Here is a 21539-nt window from a genome sequence, read left to right as displayed (position 1 = left end):
TTGTCCTTGTTCCTCTTATTTGCTAATACGTGTCTGCTAACGGTGTCCTGAAGAACTTTACATCAGGTCAACCATATACTGGTTCAGAACAGAACAGATTGTACTTTTGTTTTTTCCCTTATTTTCTCTGCTAATACACTCTTCCATGGAAGTTAGCATCAGCAGCTACTTATAGGCATCAGTGATTCCCCAATTTCTGCCTACTACTACTCTTGATATTCCAGTCCCTGTGTAAAATTCCTTCATTACTTTTCCGTATGCATCTTTTCTAGGTTTGTGCCATCCAGGTGAAAAATACTGGCAAGATGTATGCCTGCAAGAAACTGGATAAAAAAAGGTTGAAAAAGAAAAGTGGAGAGAAGATGGCACTGCTGGAGAAAGAGATCCTGGAGAAGGTCAACAGCCCTTTCATAGTCACACTGGCTTATGCCTATGAGAGCAAAACCCACCTGTGTCTTGTTATGAGCCTCATGAATGGAGGGGATCTGAAGTATCACATCTACAACGTGGGAGAACGGGGTTTGGAAATGAAGAGGATCATCTATTACTCAGCTCAGATCACCTGTGGGATTCTGCATCTCCATTCCATCAACATTGTGTACCGGGATATGAAACCAGAGAATGTCCTCCTGGATGATAATGGGAATTGCAGACTGTCTGATCTTGGATTGGCAGTGCAAGTCAAAGAGGGAAAACCCATCACTCAGAGGGTGAGTACAAATTCGTTGAACATGGGAAGTGGGAAGTGAAGCTGTTCTATTTCTAATGCCTGATAAGTCCAAGACTTAATTCCCTGCAATTTATTCTTTGCTAAAGACCTTACATAGTCATTTCATTCTAAGAGACAGGTTGTAAGAAGATTTGGTTAATTGACTCTCTAACTGCTGCATGTAGTAAAATAACTTCTTTTGCACAGAAAGAGTAGAATCAACCTGACCTGTTGTTTCTCTTAAGCTCTTGAACCAATCATTTTAGGGGGGCAGATGCATTGTGCCTTGAGCAACCCTGCATAGTCAGAGATTTAACCAATTACTTTTTTAATGAGCAGCAGTCAAACATATGACTCCTTGTATTCCACTTTTGCTCCTAGAAGAATACAATTTCTTATACGTTACTCTGAAGTGATTGCATTGCAGGCGTTCGTGGTGCTGCACAATAAACCATTGCCGACCTTCCTCCTCCCCAAAAATTAAATCCTGGTAAAGTTAGCACATATGACAGTTTGCAAATGTACCTGCCTGTCTGCATGTGTAGGAAGAAAAAGATGGATGACCAACTGGATTTTGTTGTGTGAATTAGATTGTGCAGCACTTAGCTGTGCCTGTGGTCAGCCCAAACTCATCTGGATTTGTGATAACATCAGGAGGTTTACACAAGAAATATGTAGGTAGCTTAACTATGAAAAAAACCTATTTCTCTCAAGGTATCTGGAGCTTAAAGATATATATAATGAATGTGTCTGAAATACACTAAGAATATGAAGAAACAGAAGTGACATTATAATAACAACCTGGTCTAACTGCCTTATGTTAAACTCCCCAAGTCTTTCACTCTAGAAATTCAGTAGAAGAGAGGACCTTCTAGTGGCCTTTTGCATCATGCTTCAAATACACATTTTTGATGTCAGTAAATACAGTAATTTTGAAGGAAATTTTCTTTTCCTGGCAATTTAGGAAGTTTGTATTATGAGTGGTTTTAGTTCTCACTGAAAGAAAAGATGGAAACTGCTGAATGTATAGATAGTAAATAATTATAAAATGGGAATGCATAGTGTTTTGGATACAAAAATGCAGTTTCTATGAAAGCTAAGGCAGGTTTTTAAGTAGACCTTGCGTGAAATGGGAATGTTGTTTTGTTTGTGAAGATGGCATTTTGATCAGTGAACCCAAAGCTATAAAGTTACTGTGCTGTGCAAGTTCCAGATCCATGCAGTTACTATGGTCAGAAAAAATAATGTTGTTGAAGGGCAGTTTTTCTTACTTGTAAATATGTGGGGTTTGGCAGAGGGGAAAAAACCAAAATGAAACAGTGTGTTTAGCAATGTGTAACCACTTCTGTGGGTATGAGGGTTGAATCTCAAAGCAATATTGGTCACCTATGACAGTCATCAAGTTGTTAATGACTCTTCTTCTGTTGTTCACTGTTTTTAGAAGCTCTATTCACCATTGTGTGCTTTTTATTAGGGCAAAAACTGCAATGAATAGTGTAATGATTGTAATGCATTATAGGAATTTCTGTTAAATGCAGTTTTATTAATTCAGAACATTGAAATAATAAGAAAAAAAAGAAGGTATTTTTTTCATTTTCTGTATCATAGCTATGAGTGAGTTAAATCAATAATAATTCCCAGTGTCATTTTGCATTTCTGTAAACTAGTCATATTTGAATCCTTTGAAAGCTCCTCCAAAAACCATTTTATGAGGGCTAGATATTGTTATTATTTAAACTAATGTCATACACAGGAAGACCAAAGAACAGATTTACACAGTTTACATTAAGCTTCACCATGTACCTCTGTAATAAAATAAAAATGGTGTTGTTAAAGTAATTTTTGTTCACACTTCTATTGTGACTTAAAATCAGCAGAAAATTTACATCATAGCATGCTTTTTGAGTATGACTACCAAACTGTTATCACTTAAAAAAAGGTGATTTGTATAGGTTTGGGTTTTTTCACCCAAAAGGATATATGGCTCCAAGACAGGTTTATCAAATGAAACCTAATCAGTTCACCATTTTTTGAACACAGTTTTATAAGGGCATTTTTATAAGCCAAAGCAGAAAATATATTCCTTCCAGGCTAAATCTGTATTGTACTGGTATCTGAGTGAAGTGCCTAACATCATAGAGCTGTTTCTAGATTTTGGATGATGGTCTGAACTGACAATTTAAGGCTTACAATTTTCAGTCACTAATTAAGGGATATTACTACTAATCTATTTTGATGAATTCTGAAAGTTTTGTATACCTCTCGTGGGTGTACAAGCTATTAAAGATGAAATTTCTTATGCTTTTAAAGCATAAAAAAATTCCCAGCCCCTCATGTATGAATAAATGCACATCACCCACACATCACCTGGAGGATCCATTAATCCCTTTTCTAAATCTTATTAGGTGATTAGGTTGTCACATGGCACAAGTAATGAGCTAGTTAATGAGTTCCTGTTTTAGACATTTTCTAAGTTTTCAGTGAAGGTGTCTGTGAAACTATAATGTTTATATACTGTTCACCAGCCAAATTTTCTTTATGGGTAGAAAGGTTTTTTGACTTTTAGATGGGTGAGTTCAATGTGGTCTTCTTAAAAAGTAGTGTGTGTTTATGCTGCAGAAAAGGCATTGTGCAACTGGTGATTTAATACTTATGTAATTGAAGTAGCAGCCTTGCTATTCTTTAAGTATTGCCATTACATATACTCCTTTTGAAAAATAGTTGTGTGCTGTGTGCCAATTGCCTGCAACTATTGTAAATAAAAATACCCTGCTTTCAGAAACAGTGCTCCTTACAAAGATCTAGAAAGAGTTGGATATCCAGCCTTAGTTTTCTCCCCTTCTTCTCAATTGCTAAAGCATCCAGTAGAAACATCCAACTTTCCATGTGAATGTCACTTTGAACATACATAGGCAGTTGTAAGTAATTGGTACAGTAATAATGACAGAATTTAGAAAACTTTAATTTCACTATGTGTGCTAATTTGTCCCTGTGAAGTGCTAACTGGTTTTGGAATGGAGAAATCACCAAAACCCCCCCACACACACACAAATTAAAATAACAACAGTCTTGGAAATAAAAGAAAGTAGAAGGCAATTAAAAGCTACTTACAATGTATTTTTTTTCATCAGACATGGATTAGATGGGATCTTCTCGTGATACATACATGTACCTGTGCAATCTCCCAAGAAATGTATATATTCACACTTACTCAGGCAGAGCTCTTACTGATATCACTGGAAACAGAAACTCTTTTCCAGTGGTAATAAAATTATTCAGGACTTTAAGAAATATCATGATTTCATACAAATGTGCCTGTAGCATCTCATCTGATGTGTGGATCATTCTGTGCAAAAACTAGCTTGTATCTTAAAATTATGACTTTTAAAATGTTGATATTCTCTCTGTCTTACATAATTGAAATAGACAACAAGGAGGAACTGAGAGCCTGCACAGGTGGCTTTCCATACACCAAGTGTTTTGTCTAGGTATGTACCTGATTGATTCTTGAACTAGTTTTTTTCATATATGACAGAAACGAGGAGCCTCCATCCCAAGTTTCTCCATTTGAACAGTTTGATCTGTCATCTTTTTCTTGAAGTCTCTACAACTTTTTCTCATACTACTCAGAATTCACTTCTTGTGAGTCAAGTGCTCCTGCCCTTATCCAAAAAAGTAATACTTCTTCATTAGACCTTAATTAAACCTGAGAATGGTTGTGAGAAAAGTCAGTGTGTTCTTCTGTTTACTACCCTCATATCCTCTGCATATTGAAATATAGAGGACTTAATTCCATTTTTCCAGAAGTCAGAGTGTATTTGCCGTTTATTTCGGGAAGAACTTTCTGCCCTTACTGGGTTTGGCCTTTGTGCAAAGCAACTGTTGCATGTAAATGGTGAAGGACTTTTGTGCAGATGCGTGTGAGCCAGAGAGCTTAAATATTGACATAATAACTGCGAAAAATAACACAAACATATTTTTGTAGTATTTATAAAAGTGCATTCATATCTTCAGAGGTTTCAGGCTTCTTCACAGTTTTCCTGTGCTATGTTTTATATATTTGAAGGACATCATAATATTTTTATAGGAAAAACATGTTTTGGTTAAAATCTTACTCAAAATGTCCTTTTGCCCTCCTGTATGTTTGTTTATCATAAGATTCTATTTCTTAGGAAAACAGAAGGAAATCTATTTAGATGTTCCTGAAACTTGCAGTTTAATTTCAAGGCAGATGAGAAGCAGGAGGAGGGTTTAGACTTGTGAAATAAAAAATAACTCAGCACGCTATTCTACAGTTGACCTTTGTTCATTATCACATGGCATTCTTATTGGATAAGATTCTGTAAAAATCTGTTCTTCCCTTGCACTTCGAAAAATGACAGCTCCTTTGTTCAGAGAGGGACTTGCTGCTGTTTTGCAGTTTCAAAACCACCATTCTGCTTATGAATTTTTAAGTATGACATGTAAGATTGGTGTTTTTACTAGCAGAACTTTGTTCTTAAAAATTTTGACAGTCACAGTTGTTTTGAACTGCATCACCGTGACAGGTGTTTTGTTTTTTTTTTAATCTCTAAACATACACTTTACAGAATGAAGTCTTATCCACCACAAGTCTGTGGGGCCAGCTACGAGCTGGCACAGGTGCTCACGAAGCCACTTCCCATCATTTACGAGCCATCCTGGCGGACCAGGGAGATCCCTGGGGGACTCATTTTGGCTGGACATGAGCAAATGTGATACTCATCCACAAGAAGGGCCAGACAGCGGATCCAGGGAACTACAGGCCTGTCAGCCTGACCTCGGTACTGGAGAAAGTCATGGAGCAGATCATCTTGAGAGCTGTCATGCAGCACATACCAGACAACTAAGGGATCAGGCCCAGCCAGCACAGGTTTATGAAAGGCAGGTCCTGCTTGACCATCCTGATCTCCTTCTGTGACAGGGTGACCCACTCTGTGGACAGGGGAGAGAGTGTGGATATGTCTGCCTGGGCTGTAGTAAATTCTTTGTCACTGTTTCCCACAGCATTCTCCTGGAGAAACTGGCTGCTCATGGCTTGGATGGGTTCACTGTTCCCTGGGTTAAAAACTGGCTGGGCCCAGAGAGTGGTAGTGGATGGAATTACATCCAGCTGGGGCCAGTCACCAGCAGGGCTCCCCAGAGCTCAGTACTGGGGCCAGCCCTGTTCAATATGTCCATCAATGATCTGGATGAGGGGATTGAGTGCACCCTTAGCAAGTTCACAGATGACAGCATGTTGGGTGGGAGTGTGGGTCTGCTGGAGGGGAGGAAGGCTCTGCAGAGGGATCTGGACAGGCTGGATTGATGGGCTGAGGCCAGTTGTACAGGGTTCAGTGAGGTGAAGTGCTGGGTCCTGCCCTTGGATCACAACAACCCCCCACAGTGCTACAGGCTGGGGGAGGAATGGCTGGAAAGCTGCCCAGTGGGAAAAGGGAGTTGTTGGTCAATGTCTGGCTGAACATGAGCCATCGTGTGCCCAGGTGGCCAAGAAGGCCAATGTTATCCTGGCCTGTGTCAGCCATAGTGTGGCAGCAGGACCAGGGCAGCGACTGTCCCCCTGTACTCAGCACTGGTGAGGCCACACTTCAAGTGCTGTGTCCAGTTCTGGGCCCCTCACTGCAAGAAAGACATTGAAGTGCTAGAGCGTGTCCAGAGAAGGGCAATGGAGCTGAGGAAGGGTCTGGAGCACAAGTCTGATGAGGAGCAGCTGAGGGAACTGGAGAAAAGGAGGCTCAGGGGGGACCTTAATGCTCTCTGCAACTCCCTGAAAGGAGATTGTAGCTGGGTGGGGGTTGGTGTCTTCTCCCAAACAACAAACAACAGGACAAGAAATGGCCTAAAGTTGTGCCAAGGGAGGTTTAGATTGGATATTAGGCAAAGTTTCTTCTCCAGAAGGATTGCCAAGTGTTGGAAGAGGCTGCCCAGGGAAGCAGTGGAGTCACCATTCCACCACTAAAGGTATTGAAAAGTCATGTAGATGTGGCACTTAGGGACATGGTTTAGTGGTAGGCTTGGCAGTGCTGGGGTAAATGGTTGGGTTCGATGATCTTAGGATCTCTTCCAACATAAATAATTCTATAAATGCCATGATTATGCAAGTAAAGGGAGCAAAAATGATTTTGTGGGACCATTCTGCCTCCTGCAGTTTTGGAGATGGCAGAAAGGATACTATAGTCATCTAAAATTTTGAGAATGCAATATGTCCCATGAAATGCTTTTCCTACACATGGCATGTCACTCATGTGACATTTTTTCTGTCTGGGAAAGACAGTGGAGCCCTTCATGATGTAGCATGCGGTGTCTTTTCATGACTTTTAACATTGTTTTTGATTCAGTTTAATCTCACAATAAATGCTATAGCATTTTCTATAAAAATAGTGTACATTCTGAAATGATTCCTGATAAATCATCTAATGTGCCACTTGTTGACTCACCATCATCAAAGATGTTTTTGTTTCATTGGATAAGAAATGAAGCATTTGGCTGACAATGTAATTCTTTGAACTTTTGATTTGACAGCTTTGACCAGAAGCAGTATTGCATGAACAGTAAGCTGTGAGATGGTGTAGCACTTCCATTCTTACTGGACCACATGTGACATCCCACTTACTGTCATGAATAATTTCAGTTAACAAACATATAATTACTTTTTTTTTTTTTTTTAAGACAAAATCCTAGAATGACAAACACATGGAGGTGAAAACTGTGGGCTTGGTTTAAAATGTGCTAGTGAAAGGTGGCAGGTGGGTGGTTCTCAGCACGGGGTGTAGTTAAGCTGCCGGACTCTTGCAAAAGGTCTTGTAGTGTCTAAGAATTTATCTAGTTCAGGGGGAGAGTGGACAATTGATGGAAAATAACTTTGCTGAGAGAAACCATTTCTGTCTCTGGAAGCCCTTAAACTGCGAGTAGTTGGAGTTTAAGGAAGGTGTTAGAGAAGTCTCAGTGTAACTCAATGTACACACCAGGTTCTTACAGACCTCCCTATACATCCATTCTTTGGCCAGTTCACCATCAGTAAACTGGCTATATGGGCCTCTGGTCTGATGCAGCCAGTACTCATCTTCCTGGATTTACATTTCAGAGAATTGTACCTCCAACATTAGTCATAATCCTGAAAGATAAGGTGGGTGAAATCCCGCGGATTTCAGTGATCAGCAGGAACTGTCCAGGCCTCACTGACATTCTCACTGCTTAACCTGCAGCGGCTGTACCCACACTGGAGGGCCCATCTCCTTCCCAGGGCACCCTGCAGTCCCCTGCACAGAGCACAGAATTTCTCTTGGATGACCCCTTTCTGAGAAAGCAGCCTGCTCGTGCTGCCATGATACAGTGTTTGCATTCATTATGAAGAGCTTCATAAAATATAGACAGAGCTCAGTAGATGAAGACTTTTCTCCCTTATTAACAGTGTTTATGAAATATTCTGTCATCATTAAATAATGAAACCATAAACATCTCTGAAGTATTATTATTCCCACATTATAAATGGGAAATGGTCAGGAGAAATTTAAAAGGAAATTAAAGGGAAAATCATGTTACAGAAGACTGGAGAACCCTTATAATTCTTGAATTCTAATTGTGTGGTTATGAGTCTGTACCAAGTGTTCTGCTTGTCCAAAATGCTCCATCGCTATAATGCCTGATTGCTTCCCTGTCTATGAATGTGTATTTCTTCTGATGACACTTCCCCACGTTGGGAATGTTAGCAGGTTCTATCTCCAGCAGGGATCTGAGGCAAAGATTTACGTGAGATCATGCAGAAGAAATCGGGGAGATGCTCAAGAATCCAAAATTAAAATTGGTGCCCAGTTACTGGAGTGTCTTTCTTCAAGCCATTTATTCCTTTGACTTCCATAGAGTGTGAATCTAAACTGAAAAACACGCTGTACCTGTGTCTGTTTCTCTTCCCAAGTAGGAGCACAGAGGCAGCCTGTCCCCACTGCACAGAGTGGCCTTCCCCTTCATTTGTGCAACTCCCTTCAAATTTAAAAGAGTAAAAACCAATGGTGGAGTTTTTACTATACCATTTAGTGACATTGAACCCATTTTGCTTTCTTTTTTTTCCTAATATAACATAAATTTGTTTTGTCCCTTTTGTGCTTTTTCTCTGTGGGCTTTTTTAAAGCAGACAGCTTTCCCTATGAAAATTATGTTCCTATATGAAAACAAAAAAAGTTTGGTCTTCAAACTTGTGTAAGCATGTGGGATTCAGTAGCTACTAAGCTCTATACAGTCTTTCTCATTGTCTCTTCCTGGTATTCTGAATGGTTGGTCCTTGTGTTCTTCTGACTCAGTAGCCCATCAGTTTATGATGGACCATCCCAAAGGAATGGCCATCCCCAAGGAAGGTCCTTCCCTTTGCTAAGCATTAACAATATGGCAAAATCTTTGTTCTGTGAGACTTTCCAGAATACTTTTTGTCCTATTTAGATTTGATTTTTTTATCTTCTTTTGAAGGATAGTTGCCTATTAATTTGATCAGCAGGTTTCTTGTGACTGTATGAACATGTGGTGAGAAACTGTGGAGTAACTGCAATTCTGTGTGACATTTAAATTACGCTCCTTCCTCCTCACAGTGGCTCTTGGGAGAAGAATTAAGATGGTAAAGTGAGTGACAGAGGCAGATCAGTTGTTGTTCTCCACATCTAGGGCCTATTAGCTTGTGTGCAGAGAAGAGATTTCTGTGGTCTGTTCCTGCATTCCTGCAGGGTCTGTTAAGGCCATTGCTGAAGGAGTGGAGGAACAGCTGGACGAGAGAACAAAGCAGGCAGTGGCACCCCTTGGAGGAAGGAAGGACCGAGCCCCAGGAAACAGCTGATAGAGCTAAACTCAGCTTGTTTTTTTTCCTCTGTTCAACAGTTCTTGTGCCATGGCAAACAAAAGATAGACATTCTGATTTGCTTTACTGTTTGGTTTATGATATCAATTGAGTTTGTTTTGCAGAGATCTGTGGGAAAAGGTAGAGAGGATCTGAATCCCGTTTCTCCTCATTTGGCTGTTTCTGTGCTTCTGAAAGCTCCAGAGAGTTCTGTTTCTTGCCTGCATCTGCTGGAAGCTGAATCACAGTGGTGTTCAAGGGGCTTTCCTTTCTGGGCCAGCAGTGTGTGAGGGTGTGTGAGTGTGGGCACTGTGGGCCTCACTCTGCTCGGAGCTGTGCTGTGCCCAGTACCTGCTGACTGCACTGGGAACTGAGTGCACTTAGTGTTTCACAGGATCACATCTTGTATTACTAAAAGATTATAATTTTGTGACCTTTTAAAAATGTATGCAGGATTGCATTTCACAGAAGAAAAATTTGTATACTTTCAGATGAGTCATTTCTGCTATGCCCTGTCAAACCACACTGAAAGGAACAATTCCACTTAACAGAACTTCTTCACTAATGTATCCAAGGGCAACATTTGGTCATTACTTTTTAGAGGATTATTGAAAAACTATTTTGTGTTGTTCTCAAGATAGTGAAATAAAGGGAGAAGGAGATTTGTGAACCCTTTTCAAAAGCAAGTCAATTAAAATTTAATTGACTGAAATGTAATGACTATTTTTACATTTCAAACAGCATATGCAAGTAAGGCATCCTGCTCATCATCACAAAAGACAGTATTAAATGGAGAACAAACAAAAACCAGCAAGTGTTATACTGATTATGCTTCAAGAAGTTGTGTGCCTCTGCAATGGCATATGATTTCTGCCTTCTGTAAAAAGTTGGGATAATATAACATTCCTTGTCTTCTTTGTGATATTTTTATTTACTGTGTCCCATTAGATGCTTCCAGGTCAGTGAAGGTGTAATACCATGTGTTTGTCTCTGTAAGATCACTTGAGCAGTCAACACATTTGTTCAAATGGTTCCTTGTCTTCCCAGGAATTCTACAGGAAAGAAGAAGATAATGTGCTTGGTCTTAGTCTCAGTCAAAACCCAATGGACGTCCTAGTTGTGTAGAGTTGACAACAAAGGAATTGAGTGTGGGTTTTTTATTTTTCTTGTTTCCATTAACAGAGTGAAATTTATCCATGTAAAATAAGATCTAGTTTGAAAAAGTGGGTTTCAGTTAATATACATCTTCTGAATTTACTTATATATTACATTGAATTAAAACATCTGTAGAATCATGCAAACCTAGTGATTTTTTGTGTGATAGACATACCAGTATCCCATACTCAGAGATATCCATTCTGAGGCATGGTCAGATAACTCTAACTAAATTAAATATTCAATACCAGCCCATGGGAAAGAGACCCCTTCTCAAAAATAATGCATTTATCTTTTCTGGTAGCTTTCTGTCTTTTTTTTCCTTTTTACATTTGAATATATATATACCTATTTATTCCTTGGCCTGCTGAGAGTAATTTAACTCATTACTTTAATTCACTTCTACTCTGGGAATCAGTGGATAAGTTTTCTACCTAATACATTATTTTTTGCTGCTCAAATCTCACTGCTAGTGAGGAGTACAGTTTAAAAACTCCCTTCACAAAGCTGTTTCACCTCCTTACATGAACCTCTCCTGAATCATTGAGGCTGCCTTTCCTGTTGCCATAGGATCTCTTTTCCTTGAAAGGTGATCTGATCTTGGACACCTTGTTCTCCATAATGATTAGTGTAGGGATGTTAGGTTTTAGCTTTCCTCTAATGCTATCTACTCTCCAGAGATTAAAGGAGAATTAAATCTTCATTTGAAAGATGGATGTTTTTCCAGTTCCGGAGGCTGAATATTTCCTTTTCTGTCTTCCCTAATACAGGAAATGCTTATGGCTTCAGCATCGTTCTTCCCAAATGATTTTGCCAAAACCACATATATGTAGAAATAGGTGAAAAAGACTAAAATTTATGCTATTCTCTTTCTTTCTTCAATTACCTGTTTTGATAAAGATAGCAGAGATTTCTGTATTTCTTCCCTCTCCTTGTTTTGTATTTCTTCCCTCTTAAGCATCACTGCTGACTACTTGTGAAATGTCTTTGTTTCTGCTATAAAATTGTAGTGTTTTAGTGGGTTTTGAGTCTCAGAGGTTATGAGATTAGGTTTAGATTCCTGCTTCTCAGCCTGTTCCTTCATTGTGAATAGTAGGAAAGCTTCAGGATTGGGAGAGATTTGTTTTCAGATTCAAGTTTGGATAAAATTCCATGAGAAAACCAGCTCTCTTGAAATTCTGAATTGAAATGGTTTGGCATATCAGAGGAACAATATGTTTCTAGTCTTCCTCAGATTGAGTTGGATCAACTCAATATGAGCTCAAAAGATTTCAGTGCTACTACTTTAAAATTTGGAAGTTTAGTTCTTGTTCATAGTTCAGCTCATCCACAGCCCATCACTTCAGTCTGAAGGAAGGCTGTTGTTGGTCCATCTCTATTTTCCATTAAACTGTGGTCGTGAGTCTTTTTGGTCTGTGATAACAGCCGTGCTTTCTCTATCCTTGGGAAACACAAGCGCCATGTCAAAGCACAGTGTTCTTCTGGGTGGTGTGTCCTACTGGAGGGTGTGTGGAAAATGCACATGGAAGAGACTGAGGTTACTCAGTTTCTTTTGAAAAGACAACTATGGAAGAAAGAACACAAGTGGAAGAAAGAGAGGCAATCTGGATGGAGCTGCCTTGAGACACATTTGTGGCAGATTTCTGACTTTTCCATGTCAGACGTATCCAGGTCCTGTATGATGATGCTAACTTGCAGCAAAGTAATGTCTTATCAGAAAGACTACACTGCTGTCAGGGCACATTTTGATGATAATATGACTCATCAGTTCTTCAAGGCATTAGTGCCCCAGCTTCACCTCAGTAAAAACAAGAATCTTTATTGCTTCCCAGAAGGAGGAAAAAAAAAAAAAAGAAAAAATATTTCAGAAGCCTCTTTAGGGCTGTGTTCACCAATCCACAATGAGCTCTGTGTGCATCCTTCTGTACCAAAACTTCTCTACTGCTTTCAGCCTCTTCTCTCCCTTCTAGGTTCTTCTGGTGCCAGAGGGATCTGGGTTCTGTGCTCTGTGTTTGAGCACTTTTCTGAATAGAGCAGTAATCATACCTAAAAATGTAATGCTGTCAGGGTATCTCTCAATATTAACTTTTACTTAGAGAAATTCAATGTAAGCAGTACAAATTGCCTGGGGGATGATGTCAGCTGCTGCAGTGCCTCTGCTTCTGTAGCTTTAGTGAGGGCACCAGTTTTCTTTTACCCTTTTTTTTGCTTTCAACTTAGCTGATATTTTTGTTTTTCTCATCTCATTTCTGTTTTTCAACGAAATGGAGGATTTTGCTCTATATCCCTAAAAGTAAAAAAAATACAAAGAGGGAAAACAAACTGGATTTAATTTTCTGTCCATTAAGCTTATGTTTTAATTGATGCTAACATGTTCTCTGCTGCACATGTTGTTTACAGTAGAGTATATGTCATAATGTGTACTGACACAAGCTAAAGTTTATAGGGAGATGTGACTTGGAAATATTGTGCCTATATTTGCACAAAATGGAGGAGTTACCCCAACCCCATAAAATATAATTTATCTGTTGAGCTGTGCTTTTTTTAAATACCATTTGCTCAAATGAGCTCTAGTTTAAGTTACCTTTTTCTAACTATTTTACTTTGGAGTAAATCTCTGTCACTACTTGTATTCTGGTAGCAGTAATAATGACAGTTGAATAACCTTTAGTGGGATTTTGCACACACACAGTTTTTCATTTTAAATTGTAATACTAGTAATACATCAGTCCCAGTATTTAAAACAGATATGAGAGGTTCAGGCAACTTCTGACATAGCTGTCAGTGTTGGCTGAGTCTGGTAAATGCAAAAGGTAGGGCCTCAGAAGCAGCAGTAAATGTTGGGTCAGCTGAGGGAATGCTGTACGATGGCAGCCTCACGTCCTCGGGGCAGCAGAAAGCACATGGAGAGCCTGATCCCCTCACCTCCCTCCCAGGTGAATCAGCTCTCCAGGGAGACAGGCAGCAGGAGCTATTTTGGACACTGCAGCCTGTCCCCCAAGGGGAATGTGCCAGGCCTGCTCTGGGAAGGAAGCAGGCAGATTCCCCTCCCAGAGAGTGGTCCCTTCTCCGGGAGAAGGGGCTGTTAGTGCTGCACAGTCTTTATTCAGACAGCTGGTTCTAGTCAGGAAATACAAACTCATCTTTCACCCGAATGAGTGTCATTTATGAATTATAATATATAGGTTTACTTTCTTACAATGGTTTTAGGAGTTTTTCTTGGCCCTTGATGGTAGAACTTCCATCCAGACACCAAGAGGGAAGCGAGTGAGAACTTCCTCATGCAGCTCAGCTACTGGCTCGATGAGAGTTTTCTCACTGGCAGCAGACCCCTGTGTTGGACCAGTTATAACCACTGAACGGGGTGGGAATCAGTGATTCTTTTACCTGATTTTTGTCTTTTTTAAAAATCTTTTCAAATTGATTGCTATTTGTGTTTGCAGGACGAAGCTAACAACACTATCTTCAACAGAAAAAAAATAATATGGAAGAGGAAAGCAAGATAGACATGAATTTAAAAATAAACCACTTTTAGGTGGAAATTGCACAGACATTTCACTTTTGAAAAGCATATTTTCCCATATGCCAAGATGTTTAAAGACAGATATAGTCCATATGCTAAAACAGTTATACCTTACAGTTTCCAGATAAAAAGAAGTCAATTATGCAGAGTTTCTAGATACAAAAATCTATCAGTAGTATTACTAATATTTTGGAAGAATTATAGACTAGTCTGTTTAACTGTTTGCATTTAATTACTGACACTGTGTAGTAAATCTGTCTGTCTGTTTGCAATAGGCTGGGACAAATGGTTATATGGCTCCGGAAATCCTGAAGGAAGAAGACTACAGCTATCCTGTGGACTGGTTTGCTATGGGCTGCTCTATTTATGAGATGGTTGCTGGACGAACACCATTCAAGGATTTCAAAGAAAAGGTTAATAAGGATGAGGTTAGAAGAAGAACTCTGGAAGATGAGGTGAAATTTGAACATGCCAGCTTTACAGAGGAAGCGAAAGATATTTGCCGACTGTTTTTGGCTAAGAAAAAAGAGGACCGTTTAGGAAGCAGGTATGCCTTCTCAGACTCAGTAAAATGCAGATTAAAGCTGCAAACAACATCATTATTTTACATATTACACAAAATGGGTTACATCTTCACTTTCTACAGAGTACTGAATTTTCCCTTTCATTTCTAGGAAGAGAGAGGTGGAAAGTTTTGAAGATAATATGGAAATAAGGAATGTTGTTGCAATAGTTTGGTTATCTATCCTCACTTCAGACAACTCTTAGGAGTTCCCTTCTGTTATTTTCTGTGTTAGACTCTATATAGTTTTGGGGAGAAGGGGGCAACCCATTTTTGTTGCACATTCTTTCCTAAAGGTAAAAGATATTCAAGTAGAAACCTGCATCTATGCTAGTGCAGACTGAGTACACAATCTTAGGCTGTATCACTTACTGGAATGATGTGGGCAGAAATCCAAATCTGCAATGTGGATTCTCTTCCCTGCAGATATCTAACTTGCAAGGCTGCGTCATTGGCTTCTTGCTGAACAGACTTTAACCCCTCTGCTTTGCTCAACTGCTTTAAAAAAATCTTAGACAGATTCTGGTCTTCCTGACTCATCCCGGGGAGAAAAAGCAGGAAAAAAATATTTGGCACAAATGCCTATAAAGCAAAACATTTCTGGGGACTTTACAGGTGGCTTTGGGTTGATGAAGACTGATAGATGTGTCCCTGACTTAGAAATTTCAAGGAACTGTTTAATAAGAAGAAAACTTAAAAGCTAAACATTGTAATGTGTAACTTGTCTATCTCTGCTGCCTTTGAGGTGTGTTGGTGTGTATATATATATTTAAATCATTTAGTGCATTTCCAATGAGACAGATTGTGGACAAAATAAAAAATATAATAAAAATGTAAAAAATTAATAGGAAACTGATAGTACCTATCTTTAGAGTACTCTACATTTGAATCATCTGTGAATACAAATATATGTATCAGGTGCTTTTCCAGTCTAATGGTGGAATAGACAAAGGATCTTACTGAAAATGCATAGACTTCTAAATTTGTATTTCATAACAACGTGGAACAGTTTTTAAAAATGCTAGGCAAACATTTATCTGAAAGAATTTAACAAAAGGTAATATATCATTAATACACTTATCTTTAATATTCTAGTGCTACATGAAGACAGCTACTCTTTGTGCCTAATGAATTTTCCCAACAACTACGCCAGGCAGCAGAAAAAAGTTATTTTCAACAGCTCATAGAGTATGTTTAATACAAAATTTTTTATGATTTGAGGATGTTTTAAAAGCTTATTTTAAAAGTAAATTTAACACAAAAACGTGTAGAGCATTCTAACTTACAAGTCAGCATACTTGCAGACATTTAGACTTACAGCATTTTGTGAAGTAAACAAATTTCAGAGTAGGAGAAAATGAATTGAGAGATTCTGAATGACTTGGTCAAGTTCATTCAGCAAGTCTGAAGCAAAACCAGCAACAAATGATTCACTTCCTGTAACCACATCCCCTGTGCCAAGAGGGTCATTTACCATCATTCTCTCTGCTTTTTGTTCCATTCCTTCTCAGCAATGGGAGAAATGTACACAGAAAGGTAACTGCACATATTATTTTTAATTTTCTGCTGTTTAAGATATCCTTACTCTTAGTGCCATAATTAGAGAAGGAAAGCAATAGGATGTATTCCCTTCCTGGGCATGAAAGAGAATAAAAGCTTGCATGTACCTCTTAAACAGGGCAATACTATTCAGGACAGCTCATCCTTTTGTAGAGATTAGTACTGTAAATCTACTAAGGACAACAAGAGCTTGGGTTATCTACAGAAGTGCCTGTTGCATAAGTTAAAGCTGCTCAAAGAGAGCTTTACTTTGTACACCTGACCTTTTAAAACACTCTTTTATTGAAGGTTCAATTTCACCAGCTAAGGAAAGATGTAACCCCTTTTCTCCACTCAAGCTTTTTGGGATTGACATCTCAAATCCCAAACCTGTAAAGTGACTTTTAAAATTTTTTTTAATGGAAGAATGCAAAATTATCCAACTTTGTATGAGTTCATTTGCTCTTCCTGTTAAAGTTACGTAAAAAGGCAGTTCACAGAGGAAGAGCTTAAGTTCACCTCCAGCTACGTGGAAGATGCCTCAGTTCCAGTAGATGGCATTCATGTAGCTTTACATTTTTTAACTTTTTATTGTTTCAGGAGGAGAAACACTGCAGCAATCCATTTTGGAGCCTCCACCAGCTTCTAGTGCTTTTTGGTTTCTGTTACAGAAAGGAAAAGTGAAATAAAGGGGAATTTCTGTGAGTGCATCTGCCCAGTAGAATGTCAGTACTACTGGCCCATGAGTGTCCCAGGACATTAGTTAATTGGAACAGCAGCTCTAATGCACTTCAGGCTACCAGTGAAAGTATATATAAGTCATGTCAGGCTGCTCAGGTACTTGGTATCACTAGCTGGGTAAGTTAGGAGATGATTTTGCAAGACTATATGTGTGCAGAGGTCATGATCCCTGTTGGCTTAATCTGTATAATTGCGTTCATATGCCTCTTTTGGGTAGAAAATATCATTTTTTCATTGCCCAGCGTGCCTGGATGGCAGCTTCTCTCATTCTTCAGGCTGTGATTTAGCATTCTAGTCATGGTGGTGTACAGTAGATAGTGGCTGGTGGTGGCTTGCTCAGAGGAACTGGGCACCAGAGGTTCAAAGTGACAATGGCAGGGGGGCTGAAAAGGGCAGCTGGTGATTTCATCCTGGCCATGCCTGGGTAGCACCAAGGCAGGCTGGAAGCGTGGCAGGACAGCATGGGAGGAACAGGCAGTAGCAGCAAGCTGGAGAAGCTGTTCTGCACGCGTAGTATTGAGGCCTTACAAAATGAAGATTTTTCCATAGTCACACAAATCTTCTACTTCTGTATGGTGCTTCTGCACACTTGCAAAGATAAAAAGACTTGCCGAATGTTTGCATTACCTTTTGTTCATAGAACATTGTCTAGAAATACGTGAGTGCTTGCACTTTGCCCAGCATGATTCTGTAAGGAAGTGGGAAAAGCAAAAGCAATGTGTTAGGACCTACCATTTTCTGAGGCTGAAACCCAGACAAATTTGGTTTTCCTATATTACTGTTTTCAAGAGTGGTGCATTCATAAATACATTTAAAAAAAGAATGCATAGGTGGTACAGTGCTCCTGTCTGCTCCTCTTTTCTCTAGAATTCAAAACTCAGGCTTTGCATACCTTGACACTAGAGGCACAGTTCAAAAGCTGGGGTCTTCGGTCATACTTTAGTGAGCACACAGTTGAGGCTCAGATGATTCTTAACATCACCATATCCTACTGGTGTCTCTGTCAGTCTACAGTGAAAAAATTCAGTGTTTCTTTTACAGCTGAAGTTCTCCCTGAGGTCTGCAGGTGTTTTTCGTAAGATATATTTAACCTATGAATTTACAATTATTTAGTCCTTTCTTGATTTTATAATTAGGTATTAACAATATTAATAAAGGATTGTTTTTGTGACAGTGGCACACATACTTTTGTTAATGTCGTAATTTGTGAATCTCTTGCCTAAAAAACTCTTTGTTCATTTGTAGGAGTATTTATTTTGCATGAACAGAGTCACTAAAAGCAGGAGTGTTTGAGTGACATAACAGTTTTATTATGTAAATGTGTAGCTGCTTTGAATTAAGATAAAACCAGAAATGTCATTTGTCACCAGTTTCCTATTGTTGCTCAGAGTCAGTCTCCAGATATATTAACCCAAGGTACCTCAGCCTAGAGTTTAATATATATTCTTACCCCAGATTATAGGATAGATATTCTTATCCTGGTTAATACAGAGGCAGTTGTTGAACTGCCATTTTTTGACAGTAAATCCCAGAGTCCCCCTCCCATCCTGCTCTCTATTCAGTTCTGGTGGGAATGTATCTTTGGATAGGGGTATCTGAGATGCAGCACTGCAGCTCCTGCGTGGCACCTTGCCCGGACTGACTTACCCTGAGAGGTGGAGCAGTGAGTAATGGGATCAGAGTGTTTTCTGCTTCTCAGCTTTGCTTTTATTGTGCAATGCAACGTTCTTTGGTTAGGAAAAAAGGAATTGTGTTGCATTATATATATCTATCTCCTTATTTTAAAGTACCCTCATGTATAAAACACGGACACACCTGTACCTCTCTGAGAGCAAAACATCCCCCTGATTACCAAACTTTTGCTTTATTGCAGAAATGCGGACGATGACCCAAGAAAACATAATTTCTTCAAAACGATAAATTTCCACAGGCTAGAGGCAAACCTTATTGACCCTCCATTTGTGCCAGATCCATCAGTTGTCTATGCCAAAGATATTGGAGACATTGCTGACTTCTCTGAAGTACGAGGAATTGAGTTTGATGACAAAGATAAGAAGTTCTTCAAAAGGTTTGCGACAGGTGCTGTCCCTATACCCTGGCAGGAGGAGATCATTGAAACGGGACTGTTTGACGAACTGAACGATCCCAACAGAGTCGAGTCCGGAGGTTACGCCAACGGAGGCGAAGCTAAGTCAGGAGTTTGTTTGTTGTTGTAAATATCGTATCGTCATCAAAGAGTAGAAACCACCTCCGAACTTTCCGTGTTCTGACACTGTGTCAGAAACTCAGTGCACCTGTTTGAGAAGAACCAACCAGTGTAATGGGACATTGGCAGGCTATGTAGGACCACCAGCTGTATAGACTGTATTATTTGCCTTTGTTCTAACAAAGGAGATAATATTTTTGTGTTATTGGAGATGTATCAAATGAAGAACCGTATTTCTCCAAGAAACTTAGAATAGAAATTCTGGAATACAAAAAAGCAGTGATAGAGTGAAGAGGTAACAGCTTTTGAAAATGACTGATTACCATTTTGAATACAATGATTTGTTGGTTTTCTTTCTTTTTTCTTGTTATTTCTACTAACATTTCCTTGTTCTGCAGTTTTCAGGAAGGATTTTTTTAATTTTCGAGTAATATTCTCAGTTAGACAGTGGAGCTCACGTACCATGTCAAACTTGGAATCTTATTGGTTAGCCAGTCTGTCTGTTGTTTTCTTAAGTTCTGTTAGTTTTTGGATGGTTTGATTGTAATATGTTCAAGTTGTCATAAAATATAAAGAAAGCTCTACATATCATTAGAAAATAAGAACGACACGATCAGACTATTTTCAAAGTTGATTTTAATGAAGTGAAGATAAGATTGCACCAAATCTAATGGAATAAAGCATTTATTTATTATTATTAAGTGTATTCTTTTAAGTGATAATACCATACACAAAGAAAACATATTTGTAAGTACACATTCTCTTTGACAATTTTATACTTTTATCAGGTTTCCTGCTAATTTTTCTGTATTTTGGTGATAAATTAAGCTACAGATAGACCAAAGCAATATGTTATTGGCTTTTTACAAGACATTTATTTCAGTGCAATATAGGTTTTAATTCAGTAGTTGCAAAATGCATTATACTGTTAAGTGCTGTAATGGTGGAAAGGTTATGTATGCAAGTTGAAACTATCTTCAAATGTTTATTGATTCTCATGCAAATTTTGATGTGTTTTTATTTTTCAATTTTATGACAACCTAAACTGAATTAATTGGAAACATTTCTGTGAATACTTGCTACTGGTGAAGTGTATTACTCATGAGAGGCCTCCTGCTGATTTTCTGTGGTAAGAAGATAGGCAGTAGTTGTTTGCACAACTTCTAAAACTGATCCTGCATGCTGGTTATGTCATCCATCCAGCCACAATTTCCATTGACTAAAGTGGAAGTTGAACCTGCTTCATTCCTTGGAGTCCTGGAGGTTGCTGATGCCCTGTTTTCTGTTTTTCATACGGCAAACCCCCAACTGAACTCAAAGACTTCCATTATAGAGACATTGGGATTGAACCCACACATCTGTTTTAGAAGAGGAAAACCAGTATATACGATGTCTTCCATAGTCAGGTCTGTCATGTGCATAGCTTTAGTATTTATTTATAATCTAATAGCTCATCCCAAACATTGCAATAAACAAAAACTCCTTAGTTTTAAATACTGTAAGTGATTTAGTCACAGCTAAGAAATACATTGGTAATACAATGTGTTGTTCTAAGCAAAAAAAAAAAATTGTTCTTTTTTTCCTTTCAAATTTGCTTTTCCAGTGCTTTATATACTTAATGTTCAAATGAAAATTGTGAAGAACAGTGCTACTTAGGATTAGTGGATAATTCTCTTCATTAATTCTGAGCATGTAATTGTCTGCCTTTTGAGCAGAGACTTTCTGTCAAAGAGTTTAAAACAATATAAGCTGAATTCGGACTTGATCTTTTAATTGAGAAGAGTGATCCTGAAAGACTGTGAAAAGCAGAGGAAGTTGGAAGGAGTGTGATGTGGTTCTGGCATGGATTTAGGAGAGCACTTCCACTGCTGACATCCACTATTTTATTTCTTATTGCTTCCATCTGCAGAAAACTCTCACAGAGTGGTATTAGGCTAATATATTTAAGAAATCAAGACAGAAAACCTCATCATATATACATTTTTTAAAAAACAAAGCAAAACACAAAACCACACAGAAACTACAACCACCCCCACCACCTTATTACAGCTAGGAGAGACCTGTTAGTCCTAGTGGCATCCAACTTTTGTCCTGAACTGATACACCTCAAATTCATAGAAATGCTGTTTCACAAATCCTCCAGAACCAGAAAGCAATACTCTGTAAGTTTTCCATTGCATAACTAATTTTTCATTATATACATGGTCCCATTTGGAAAGAGGTTATATATAGACAGAACCAGAACTTAATGTCTTGTTTGGGTCA

The 21539-nt window shown here is 38.8% G+C and overlaps 1 protein-coding gene across 3 annotated transcripts in view; it reads left to right on the top strand.

Moving 5' to 3' along the window:
• Positions 1-19971, top strand: part of GRK7 (G protein-coupled receptor kinase 7) — a 33965-nt gene extending 13994 nt beyond the window's left edge. For all 3 annotated transcript variants that reach the window (XM_027739441.2, XM_039389838.1, XM_039389841.1), the window contains exons 3-5: positions 273-710; positions 14502-14773; positions 18942-19971. In XM_027739441.2, coding sequence (XP_027595242.1) covers positions 273-710; positions 14502-14773; positions 18942-19284 — 1053 coding nt within the window. In that variant the 3' untranslated portion in view covers positions 19285-19971. The remainder of the gene's footprint in view (positions 1-272; positions 711-14501; positions 14774-18941) is intronic.
• Positions 19972-21539: the final 1568 nt, after the last annotated feature.

The sequence above is a fragment of the Pipra filicauda genome, unplaced genomic scaffold (assembly GCF_003945595.2).
Source record: "Pipra filicauda isolate LSUMZ 115617 unplaced genomic scaffold, ASM394559v2 scaffold126_size2276778_pilon, whole genome shotgun sequence".
NCBI classification, from domain to species: domain Eukaryota; kingdom Metazoa; phylum Chordata; class Aves; order Passeriformes; family Pipridae; genus Pipra; species Pipra filicauda.
Note: the sequence above shows the minus strand (reverse complement) of the source record. Positions and strands in the feature narration are given on the sequence as shown.